Genomic DNA, 13,141 nt, shown 5'->3' on the forward strand with positions numbered 1-13,141 from the left:
GTTTGATTAGATTTTAGTAAAAAAAAATTAAATCGAATCGATTAGTGATAATAATATATTATTTTTTATAATATAAATAGATTAGACTATAAGGTTAAAATATTTTAATTAAATTTTAGAATACTAAAAATAAAGTGTAAAAAATAAAAAACACTATTAAAAAGCGCAACCGATCAAACCGAACTGAATCAAATCAATTCGATGCAATTTAATTTTTATATAAAATTGATTCAATTTATTTTTTACGGATATTAAAATTTTAATTTTTGATTTCATTTGATTTTAAATCAAATTTACCGAGTATTCAACCCTCACAAAATATCTTTCTAATATCTTTAGAGACTTAGAATCATTAAGAATTTCATCATTAGGCTTTTAACTGCCACGGATGTCCTCCTAACATATTAGTTAGTCTATGGAGTTTGGGTATTACGAAGAATAAAGTTAACTACTTTAACTAGAAATTACTGTCTTAATTTTAAATTCTTTTACTATATATTTCACTCATAACTGGGGGTGATTTTTAACTCGATTGCAGGATAATAAATGATTTTGATGATGAATAAGGATTTAAGTGAAGAAAGAATGTCTACTTAGACTCCTTTTGTAAAAAATATTTTTTATATTTTTTAATTTTTAAAATATTTAAAAATTTAACTAATGAAAAATATTTTTTTAATTAAAGAAAAAATAAACAATTTAAAAATAAATAAATTTAAGCATGTAAATCAAAATAAAAATTGAATATTAATTAAAAATTGAATTGTACTTGGTTCAAATTCGTTGTAGCATGTAAATTTAAGTTGTATTAATTAAAGTTTGTCTCTGACTTTAAATATGCTCAAAATAAGTTTTGATGTGTCATTATAAACAAAAAGATATAAATATTAATTGGTAATAATAGGGAAAGGTTGTTATAAAAACCCTAGCTAATTAAGGAGTCTTCACTGATAATTAAGTCATTTGCTTGAATCTTTTTTTTTTTGGAAATAGGGATGGGGATTCGAACCTGAGATCTATCAGGTTTAACCGGATGCACTTACTATCAGGCTAAGCCTGGGAGTGCCATTTGCTTGAATCTCTATTACTAAATTACAATAATTAAATATCTTTTTATATTCATATGCTATGACGAATACAGTAATTCTGAATTGCATGTAAATTAGCACGAAATTATTAAATAATTTGAATAAACTATTTCGGATCAAATGAAAAGTGAGTTTAAAAATTATTTGGACCGGACTATTTTAATTGGTATCAAAAACACTGGATCAGACAAATTATACAGAGCTAGTGGACTTGCAAGAAAAAGAATACACGTGTGAGACGAGATCGAGCCGCCCGAAATACTAACGAACCACAATATCCAAGGTTTCGATTTTTATTTAGTAATTGTATCCAATTTAGTTGCGACGAGAATGTCACAAATTTAAGAGGAGAGAGTGTGACGTTCACTTGCTAATTTATGGAAAAGCGTCTACATCGACGGAATATGGCAATTCTGAATTGTATATAATAGTTAACACGAAATTACTAAATAATTTGAATTAATTATTTTAGAGCAAATAAAAAGTGAGTTAAAAAATTATTTGAATAGTTTAGGTCGGACTGTTTCAATTATTATAAATAATTTTGATTTTTACGGGGAGAGTTAAAAGGTTGGAATTTATATAATATAATCTTTTTTCTAATAACCATTAAATGAAATATTAGAGGAGTAGGAAGAAAGCCATAATCTCCATTTAGTGTATAGTGGTACCACAATCAAACATTTCAGGCTTAGGTTTTAAATGCCCAGTTGGAAGTACAGGGACAACCCATGAAGCCCCCCACTCTACAAGGACAAATGTGGACAAGTCATGTAGTGGGGACCTATGATTTTGGCATTTTGGAATCTATTTATCCAAAAATATATATTAATTATAGTAATAATTTTGTTTTATCCACCTATTTTTAATATAATATTTAGGTTAAAGAGCTGGGAGACAGATATTTTGTCATTTTGCAAAACCACACGATAAAGTAGCATAGCTGTGAAAACTCTCTCCACTAGAGATATGGTCCATATGCTTCACATGGTCCATATATCTTATATAATCAATTATTGCACAAGAAACCAAAATGTATATAGAGAAATTTATAACAATTTAGTTTCTTAAATTTTAAAAATACATTAATGTAGTTTTTAAAAAACTATTAAAAAAATTCTTCATCAACTTTACCTGTTAAAAAAGTGCAGAATATCTAAATTGTCTTTATATTTTAGTGTTAAAATTAAGAGATTAAGTTATTAATTTTTCTAATTATATATATTGAAGGTATTTATGAGGGAAAAAGGAAAAAGAAAGAAAAAGAAAGGGGAAGGAAGGTGCTAGGTAAAAGAAAAGAGTGAAAAAGAAAAGATGAGATTGAAGACAAAAGATAGGGTTGAAAGAAGAGTCGAAGAAGGAAAGGTTAGAGGGGAAGTAGTAGGGGAATGGGCAACTTGGCCTGAAAGAGGTGCAGTTTTTGGTAGTAACCTTAGAGCTACAATCTGGGCATACCCGGCATTGAATGAGGGAGAGCAAAATGCTAAAGGACAAATATCAGCATCTACCCATCCAGGTGAGTCAGAGATTTCTCTCAGAAAAAAATTTGGCCCACACTCTCTGATGCCCTTTTCTTTTTCCTTTATGTTAGTTCCTTTTTTCTCCTCATAATAAATAAATTTTTCATGTAATGTTATCTTTAGGGCTGCAGCAGTCTGCAGAGAGGAGGGGAGGGGAAGGGAGGGTATGCAGATTCTGAGCTGTTATTATCAGGCCCTCCCTAGATTTCACTTTAATTGCGGTTGTTTTATGGGATCGGCTGCCACTACTCTTTGCAATGTCATTGTTAATGCTCTGTCATAATAATAACAATAATAATATGAAAGCTGTGATACTCAATATTGAATGCTCTCCACCAGCTTTCTTTCTTTCTTTCTTTCTTTTTCTTTTTCTTTCTTCTTCGTCTGCCGCTGCTGCTGCTGCATGCTTTTCTTTTTTGTTCTTTTTCTTTTATTTCCCTTTTTCCCACTCGTTTCTGCATGCAAGTTTCTTCCCATATCCCATAACGAATTGAATCCAATTAAAAGAATGGAATCCTGTTTATGATGGTCTCTTTCTCTGAGAATTTCTTTTCCACCTTTTCCCATTTACTCAATGTGCATCAGTGGCTATAAAAATCAAAGAAATCAAAGAATAAAGAGAAATGTACGTGGTCCATGAAACTTCTAGGGAGTGGGAGTAGACTGCACGCTTCCTCTCTCTCTCTCTCTCTCTCTCTCGTGCAAAGCCATTAGGATAAGCAACGACACATACAAACACAACCAAAGCAACTTTTCTCTCTACCTTAACTGTCGTCATTGATTACGCCTACATATTAAGTCTTAACACTAATAAAAAAAAATATCAAGTTTTCATTTATGATTCCATTTTAGAACCAGCCAAAAACTTGGTTTCTGCCTTTGCACTTGCCCATCTATATTAAAACAGCAGTGTAGGGATAGGTACGTAGAAGCTAATGCCTCAGAGACTTTGAAATTATAAGAAAGGGTAATTGGATTTCATAGAATTGCACAATAAGGAGATTTGCCAATTTAACCATCACATCACATCAGATGGGCTTTAAGGTTAGCTGCTATATATATTAGTTACGTCATCTGATCAAATTCATAGCATGCCCATGTGACTGTAAAACGTAAAAAGGGGCTGAGAGATGCAGTTAGGGATCAGAGTTGAACAGTTCCTAATTTCATCAACTATGGCATTCCATATCGTTAGGGTTGTCTCTCTGTGCTCATCCCCACCACACTATATTCTAAAGCTCTCTATATATATCTCATTGATAGGTCTCTTTCTCTATCATTTAATTGCTACTGCTATATGCTTTTATAGACTCTCACACCTCACAGTCTATGCCTCTCTCTCTCTCTCTCTCTCTCTCTCTCTCTCTTACATATATATATATGCTCTCAGCAGCTTGTCTCTGTAAAGGATGACAATCATCTACCTAGCAGTATTATGAGTGTAAAAGGACACAGCTCCAACTCCATTACTGACACATTCCAATTGGGTTTTCTCTCTTTTTTTTTTTTTTTTTTGTCATTTCTTCATATACCTATAAAAATTGCATTAATTGTGATATTTGTCCATATAAATTTAGTTTCCATTAAAAAAAGAGTTTCTTTGCATCAGAGCTAGTTAATAAGGCTTGGCTGTCTAACCTCTTAGCATATTTGTTGGTTTACATTCTCAGACTATCTAATACTAATTTGATCAAAAATACTTGTGTAGCTCTTATTTTACAAAGAGGTTATTTTTGTGGTTTTTACTATGTGCACGGTTAATAGATTTCAAACCGAACTGAAGAATCAAAGTAAAATTGAAAAAAGACTAATGGCATAAGAATCAAACCATACCAAATTGAATTTATTTAGTTATTTAGTTCTGATTTTGATTTTTACAATTAATGGATTTCAAACCGAACAGAAGAATCGAACTAAAATTGAAAAAAAGATTAATGGTATAGAATCGAAACATACCGAACTGAATTTATTTAGTTATTTGGTTCTTATTTTGATTTTTTATCAAAAACTATACCATAACCATATCAAAAAATGGATTTATATATATATATATATATATATTTTAAATAATTTATAATAATATTATAATGTTAATATATAGTTTCAATCATATGTTATCATATGATTTCAATAAAATTATACACATAATTACAATATTTTTTACTATTTTACTTAACTAATTTAATTAGTTGGTTCCAGTTTGTTCTATTAAATACATTACACACACATATATAATTAATATATAATAATAGAATTATACTATTAATATATATATATATATATTATACTTATAATAATAATAATAATTATTATTATTATTATATATATATATTATAACAATATAAAATTATTATATTTTTAACCATTAAACAATTATTAAATATTTATAATAGTATAATTTAATTAATTAATTAAAGTTCATCCTATTTAAATGGATTAAGTATATACACTACCTTAATATTAATAAAATTATTTTATTTAAATGGACTAAGTATATACACTATCTTAATATTAATAAAATTATACTAATAGAATATAAATTATTAAAATAATTATATATAGATCGATATGTGTATATGTACTTATAAATTTTATATACCTTTAATAAGTGACTAATAATTAAAATATATAATTTAATTAATTATTAAATTATATAATTATTATATATTTTAATTACTAATCAATTATTAAAAATTTATAAAAATATAATTCAACTAATTTAATTCATTAATTATACTTCGTTATATTTAAATAAATTATATTATATACTATCTTCATAGTAATAGAATTTATACTAATAGAATCTATATTATTAAAATCAATTTATATATATAACTATAATTGTTATTATTATCCCAATATATATATAATAGTTAACTAGATTATATATTATTAAAATATAATTTAATAAAATTAGAAACAAATTAAATTAAAATAATTATAACTATATAAAAAAAACTACATAGTTTTATATAAATGATGTAGTTTTGCTATAAAAAAATAAAGAAAACTAAATAAATTTATAACATATCAAAGAAATAATAAAAATTCATTTAGTTAGAGTTTATTTATTAAAAAATCATTGCAACAAAGTTTTTGAAAGTTCTATTGGGATTTTTTTTTTCCTTCTTTTTTCTTGTTCTTCTTTTAAAAGTTTGAAAATTATAATAGGAAAACTATGTTATATTTGGTTATTTAGTATCTTGATATATTTTAAATGAAAATATTATATAATATTATGGATATTTGTTATTATTTTGAAATTTGAATATGAGATTTATTAGTTTGATATAAATAACATTAGTATTATGTTAGAAATATTTAATTATTTCGTTCAAATTTAAATTTTATTATAGAAACCGAGAATTGTAGTGAAATTGAAACTGAAATAAAAATTGATAATAGAACCAAATCGAAACTGACAACACATACAATCATATCGAAATCATAATAAAATTTAGTTTTAATTTTGATTCTAAAAAATTTAAAAAACCGACTTTCAGTTTCTATTTCAATCCCTACAAAAAACTGTCTCGAAATCAAAATCGAAATAGCACACTCCTAATTTGGACCCATGACCGGAGTAATTTTATCATTGTACCACCCTTTAAAATACTTACAGAATAATTGCAAATAATCGATAAGAAGGTGATAAATTAAGTTTATCAAGAATTTTTCTTTTCTAATCTGATCTCCTACTAATTCATATAAAAAATGAGATGGGTCATGCTCAAATCTAGGGTATATTACACTTGCTTAAGCATTCAAAAATAGGAGATATGATTACCACTACTCAATTTCAACCAATGCATTATTGCTTAGTTGAAGAAAGCCTCTTAACACATAGGGAAAATAGGATGACTTGTATTCAATTTTAGGTCCTGATTTCAACAAGCAAATTATTTCAATACCCGTTTTGATGGACACCAATTGCAATAGTTTTATTGTAGTGAATCTCTTTATTTCAAGAATCTCATGATTTCTAATTAATTAACCGAATTCTTCAACTTGCATTATGAAGAATTAGTTACCTAAATTTGAAATGTCAAATTCTTTATTTTAGGGTTTATACAATAATTTTCTAACAGATGTCGTTTATTGATTTATTTTGAAGTTCTCAATAATTTATTTTATATTTATTGAGATTATAGTTTTAATGCTTTTTATTTATTACGAAAAAAATAAATAAATCATTCTATGTACTACGATAGCATAAATGAATGTAATGATTTTCAAACTATTGTCGTAAACTTATAATTATGATTTAAATATATAACTCAACAATTTACTGCAGCTACTTTATTCCCATTTTTGTAATAGTATTTCTATTTCATTTTTATTAAAATAAAACTTATGGAATTTTTATTTTTCATTCTGGTATTAACCATGCAATATCTCTATCTATATGTATATAGATAGCACTAATCCACGCATGGGCAGGGAAATGGGAGATTCGGGTAAAATCCTCCCAATAATTGTACTCCTTATGTTTATGAGTGCACGACATTTAGCACTCCTAGGAGACGGAAACCAGTTTCTTTTTCAATTTTTTTTCCTAGAAAACTAAGTATTTTTAAAGTTCGGCTCATTTAAATTGTTACTCCTAACGAAGATCTACTCCATTTATGAGTATCGAATTCTCGATCTCTTTATTTAAATGATTTCTTTTCTAAATTTTAATAATATTTTTCACCTTTTAACATTTTCTTCTATACTTAAAAAAAAAAAAAAAATTTATACTACGGTCAATAGACTTGTATCATTGCAAGGAATAAGTGGAAAGAACGATAAATACCACTAAGCATTTTCACTTAACAATCGATAGCGAGACCTAAAGGCAAACTGGTGAGGCAGATGATTGTAATTATATATCTATTAAAGATTAGAGTCTTAGGCTGGAAATGGACAAGATGAACTAAAACTTACCACATATTACCAAAATTCAAACCTTATGTTCAACTAATTAGGGAAAAGTGAGAAGACAGAACTTTTGCATTGTGAAAGCAATATTTGTAGCTTACGAAAAGTGGGACACATCTTCTGTCCATTTGAATTTGGGAAAAAAGCCATCAACAACAATTTCAATACATCAAATTATGAGATTCAATGTGACTTCATCTCTTATGACTTTCCCTGCTGCTCCACTAGCCAGCTTTCTTCTGCCCATCAACTACACTTGGAAATATTTAAGAGAACTTAACAAGTTAATGTCTACTTCTATATCAAAACACTTAATCCCTAGCTATCCCGGATATACTTCAAATTCTTTCAGCCATATTAAGATTTGAATGTATGAACCCTCTTAATTCAAAGATTTACAAGAATTCCACATTGACATAGAAAAAAGGAATAATTAAGGGTTTATATATCCTATAACAAAAACTATTAAATAACTTGGTTAATCATTTTGAACCAAATAGAAAATGAATGTAAAAATTATTTAAGATAGTTTTATTCAAGCTGTTACAATAAACAAGAGTGACTAAAACTCTATTCAACATTTTTTTATTTTTCGATAAAAACTCAATAATTTTCAATAGCGTGCATCATCCCTCATGTAAAATCCTACTCCCTTTTGAATTTAGAGTAATTAAGAACAAGCACAAGTTGGCCTAAGGTTTTAATGAAATTCATATTTATAACAAATGGGTGCTTACAGAATTCCTATATTAGTCCAATTTAATAGAGAAACCTTAAACTGAATATTTCAATTTTGTAGGAGAGAGAGTCCAATAATAGATTTTATTTGAATATTTCTTTATATATATATAATGATTACTTTTCCCCTGCGCCCTACACTATGATGGAAAGAAGGGTAGAAGTACATGCAATCAAGCTCAGAAAAGCTTCAAAGTTTCTATAGTGTAGAGAGAACTTTTCAGTGAAAACTTTCATGCGAGTTGAAAATATATAACATGCTGCTTTCAAATCTGCATAGATCCTCAAGTTTACATAAAGTGAAAAAAATATGAGAGCTAATAGAGGAAAACGTGTCAGTAATTTATTGCCTTTCTCGCCTTCACGAAATTGCTCTAAACTTTGATTTCTAGGAGTTGAAGTCAAACTAGAAGCAGACTTTGTCAGCTGAAATGTGGAGATAAAACCAAGAGAGAAATCCTTGTGGCAAAACTAGGGTTAAATTATTTTGTTTTCTGAATTCTACACACACTACCATCGAATTACCTTCACAGTTTTTTCAATAATGAACAATTTTGATTCACAACTCCATGATTTTCACTGATAATTAGCACTGTAGGATGAAATTATATTTATAGTGAAGATGTTTTTTTTCTAAAAGAAAAAATATATAGTACTTATAAAATATTTTAAATTAAGTTTATTTCTAACCATTGAATTTTAATTTAGTAATTTTATAAAAATTCAATTGAATTGAATTTTTTTTTCTTATAAAATTCTTATTTAGAATAAAAGAATTCAAAACTTTTTAACTTAGAAAATTTTTTATCGTATATGGAGTTGAAATCATGAAAGATTTTACAAGAATTCATTTGAATTCTTTTTTTGCAAAATCATTCATACCAAACGAAGAGTTAAACTATTTAAATTCAAATTATTGAATCCATATATAGAATATAGTAATTTATCTTGCTATATAAGTCAAAACAAAAGGAACATTAATTTGGAAGGATCAATTCATGGAGCTTTTAAAGGAAAGTTTGGATGGGATGCATGCAAATATACAGTGAGGCATAATGTATAAAAGATAATAGAAAGATCATCTTATGATAGTTTACTTTTGTTTGTTGAAAAGGAAAAGCTTTCTAACAAGCCTTATCAATTCAATCTCTAATTAAACAAGCGTTTGCATCATAATAGGACCTAAACCGTTCATAAGACTGATAGAGTCTCTAGGTTATGGAGGAAATCAGAGAAGTCTGGAGTGAACTGCTATGTATATGTTGTTTTGATATCTACTGTCAAGGAATTGAATGACAGGAGCTAAATATCAATGCATAACTATGGAGTCAAAGTGCAGAAAGGTACGAAAGGATAATCTATAGTTTAAAACTTGTAATTATTTAATAGAGAAATGCTTGTAGATCAAGCACAATTGATGATCAACAGTCTACTGGGACCAATCCGTATGCTTGTAATTAATGTTGGTGATGAATGGTATCTATCTGTAATTACTAATTAGACTGATGAGCTACTTAGTCTTAGAGCTATAAATTTGATTATAACAATTCGCTAAATGAAAGAAAAAAAGAAAATCACAATGAAAAAAGGTTAAACTGTACTGAATAACAAAGCAACAGGAAAAATTCTACCTTTACAAATCTCTGCAAATATCTCTGCGAAAACTGTGACCATGCCCAACCAAGCAGCGACAAGAACAACCACCTACCAAAGTAAAAGCAGAAGAGGGGGGAAAAAAGGCTAAAAACTTGAAAAATTACATCAGATTGCCAAGCTTTGTGACTCAGGAGTCAGGAGAGTTTGTTAGTTACTTCAACAACACTGGAGAGAGAACAAAAGCTAGCCGTTGGAAAATTAGAAAAACCATGTCATTCATGTGTATGTATATATATGTGTGTGTGTGTTTATGTGAGGAAAACAGGCCCTACAAAAAGAAAAGACATGAAAATCTTGAACGACATGGATCCATTTCTGATATAACTATCTATTTATATAATGTATTATACATAAACATTTATACAATTTGAGAAGGAAGGAAAAGAAAAAAAAAATATTTGGCCTGAGCTCTCAACATGGAAGGTCTTTTCGCCCATTGAGAACTCCAAAGTTGAAAACTTCAACCCCATCTTTTTAATTGTGGTGTTGTGTACTAGTGTGAGAGCAATCACATTAATTCAAGCATAATACGATCTTCTCTTGTCCTTCATTATTCAGCAAGTAATGACTTTGATGAAGCAGCATTTTCAGCTCCAGTCTGGGGTGAGCATAAGAGAAATAATCTTTCGAGGAATAAGAAAAAGGAAAAAAGAAAGAGAAAAGGCAGAAGGGGTTGATCAATTAGCTGTCTGCTTTGTTGATAATGGGTATTGGGGCCAAAAACCAAATCAAATATCCAAATCTAGGGACGTGGATGACTTCCCTTTGTGGAAAAACTGAGTGGAAGAAGTTATGGGTGGAAGTGGCGTGCCATTGTAGAGTCTTAATTGTAGAGCATGATGGGAAGATGAAGAAATTTGAGGAGCCTGCAATGCCGTAGTAGCATGATGAGGAGGAGGTATTGCTGTCGCTGAGGACAATTCGTCACATTCTTCAGAATCCGTGATGGGGCAATCCATGTTCACCCCAAACAGCCTCAGTCTCTTTGCTGCTGCTTTTCCTTGGACCACCGGAACCGACTCATACACCATTGGCTCCACCACCCCACCAACTCCTTGTTGCTGCCATTGCACCATCCCCATTCCAAGTTGTTGTGGGGCTGTCGATCTCCTGTAAATTATTGTCCCTGAAGGTGGACAGTGGTTTGCGTTCATATTGCTGTAATTGCAGCTATTATAACCGTAACCATAATAAGATCCACCGCCACCACCGCTATTGTAATACGCGTTCCTGTCGGGATTCGAGAAGTGGAGGTGGTCCCTGCGCATCATCGGCACCATTGGCGGCCGCATCAGTAGGGGACTCCAAGGGATGGATGAGAAGTGATGATGCTGCTGATGACGGTGCTGGGGGTTGTGAGAGGTGGTGTCTGGTGCATCAGGGCGGCGCCTCCAGTCAATGTACAAATGATCCTTGCCCGTCTCACCCACCCCTCGATGAAACGACACAATATCACCAGCGTCGAGTTTCTTATCCTTTACAAAACGGCTCCAACCCTTGGTCATGACATAGCTCTGGCTGCTATTCCAGTAGGAGTAGCGGAATCTCCAAGCTTTCCCAGTCCTATCCTCGAAATTCAAAAGAAGGCCCTTATCGTTTGTTGATGAATCTAATGGGAAGTACTTTTCTGCGTGCTGCTTTGGGATCACAAGTCGATTTAGCTTGCCCACATCGCTTGGTGTGACTACCTTATCAAACATGTGCTCCTTCTCTATGACAGCAACAGAAGCAGATTCTTCTTGAATACCTTGTTTCTGCTCATCGTTGACATCCATAAGCTCAAGCTTGACTGCAGCTCCGCTGTCATTAAACCTGGATGTATCTTCCTGTACAGGGTCATATTTGCTGCCTAACCAAGAGCCCATTTGAGGTTTCGGATTGTCATATATTTGGGATAAAGGGAGCAGATTGCCCTTGTGCTGGGAGGAAGAAGATGATGGAGAAGAGGAAGATGAGTAGGAGAAAGGAATCTTACCTTTACTCATCTGATCTTCTTCGCTAAAACCCGATCCAAAATCCATGTTTTGTGGGGTGGATCTAAAAGGTTCGAGTTTTGATGAGGAGGAGAAGAGACAGAGAAGAAGAAAAAGAAGAAAAATCAAAGGAGAAATAGTTCCATAGAAGGAAAGAACTGGGAGAGTGCTTAGATAAAAACAAAAAGAAGAAAAAAAAAATAGTAATAAATTTCTAGGGTTAGAGATGATTAAGCAAATCTGAAAGACCAAGAAGAAGCAGATAGGTAGCTCTCATTAGAATGATGGTCGATGTTATCTCCTTTGACCGTTCTGACTCCAACACACAAATATAGAAGAGCAGACAAGACAAAGAAACCCAGCATAGACGTTTCAAATGGTGCAAGTTCTTCTCGATGTTGACCTTGAAATGGGTGAATTTGTGATGAAGATGAAATATTGTATTCAGAGAGAAAAAGCAAAAGCAAGAAAAAGAAGAAGAAGAAGATGATGATGATGATGATGATGAAGAAGGAGAAGTGATGGCTGTGATTTTCCAATAGAAGGAACCTCCCTCGAAGCTTCTCAATAAGTTAAGGACTTGGCATGGGAGATTGCCCTTTCGCTCCAACTGAATAGAACTCTTATCTTTCTTATTCTGTCTTTTCTTTCTATAGAGAGAGAAGCTTATACGTGGGGACCTCATGTATTATCTTGTTGGGCTCATGTGAGCTTGTCATTGTCATCATCTTGGGTGGTATTACAATTTTTTTTTTCTTCATTATTTAATTAATCATTAATATATTCATATTTAATTATATTTACATGGTGCTTAAAAGGCCAGCTGTTTTGGAGAGCACGAGCTTCTGATTTGTAATTGATTTTGTTCAAATTGGATTAAATTAATTATTCTCTTCCAAAATCTAATTAAAGCGATCATATATCTCATTTATAAAATTATAAAGTAAAGAGAGAAAGAATCTAAGTATATAACAAAGTGAGAGTTAGGGTTTTTGACTTGCTTTCATTTAACCTGTACGGACAAACCTAACCAGATGGACAATGAAACAAAGGATAACATTAGGTGTAGCTAGTAAAAGTAGAACACTTTCTCTTGCAGGCACATGAGGCCCACATCCCACCTCCCATATTCTGCCACGTAGCCAACACTTAAGTTCTTGTTTGTTGCGTAAACCATCTTAAAAATTCCATTGCTTACATAATGTTGTGGCTCCAATCAAATGGTGTTCTTCTTTTAGCTGATTTG

At 30.7% G+C, this 13,141-nt stretch overlaps 1 protein-coding gene and 1 long non-coding RNA gene across 2 annotated transcripts; one reads left to right on the forward strand and one right to left on the reverse strand.

The window, feature by feature from the left end:
• Nucleotides 1-2,359: 2,359 nt before the first annotated feature.
• Nucleotides 2,360-2,927, forward strand: LOC110617648. The gene is made up of 2 exons (XR_002488419.2): nt 2,360-2,604; nt 2,732-2,927. It is a non-coding gene; the product is annotated as an uncharacterized LOC110617648 (long non-coding RNA).
• Nucleotides 2,928-10,208: 7,281 nt separating this feature from the next.
• LOC110619739 (B3 domain-containing transcription factor NGA1) lies at nt 10,209-12,525 on the reverse strand. The gene has a single exon (XM_021763290.2). It carries the CDS (start codon nt 11,941-11,943, stop codon nt 10,651-10,653), a length of 1,293 nt encoding a protein of 430 aa, XP_021618982.1. The 5' UTR covers nt 11,944-12,525; the 3' UTR covers nt 10,209-10,650.
• Between the last annotated feature and the right edge of the window lie 616 nt (nt 12,526-13,141).

The sequence above is a fragment of the Manihot esculenta genome, chromosome 1 (assembly GCF_001659605.2).
Source record: "Manihot esculenta cultivar AM560-2 chromosome 1, M.esculenta_v8, whole genome shotgun sequence".
Lineage (NCBI taxonomy): Eukaryota > Viridiplantae > Streptophyta > Magnoliopsida > Malpighiales > Euphorbiaceae > Manihot > Manihot esculenta.

Bases quoted from the DNA above. Each gene is read 5' to 3' on its own strand.
- LOC110619739 (XM_021763290.2), bottom strand. From the start codon at position 11,943: ATGGATTTTGGATCGGGTTTTAGCGAAGAAGATCAGATGAGTAAAGGT.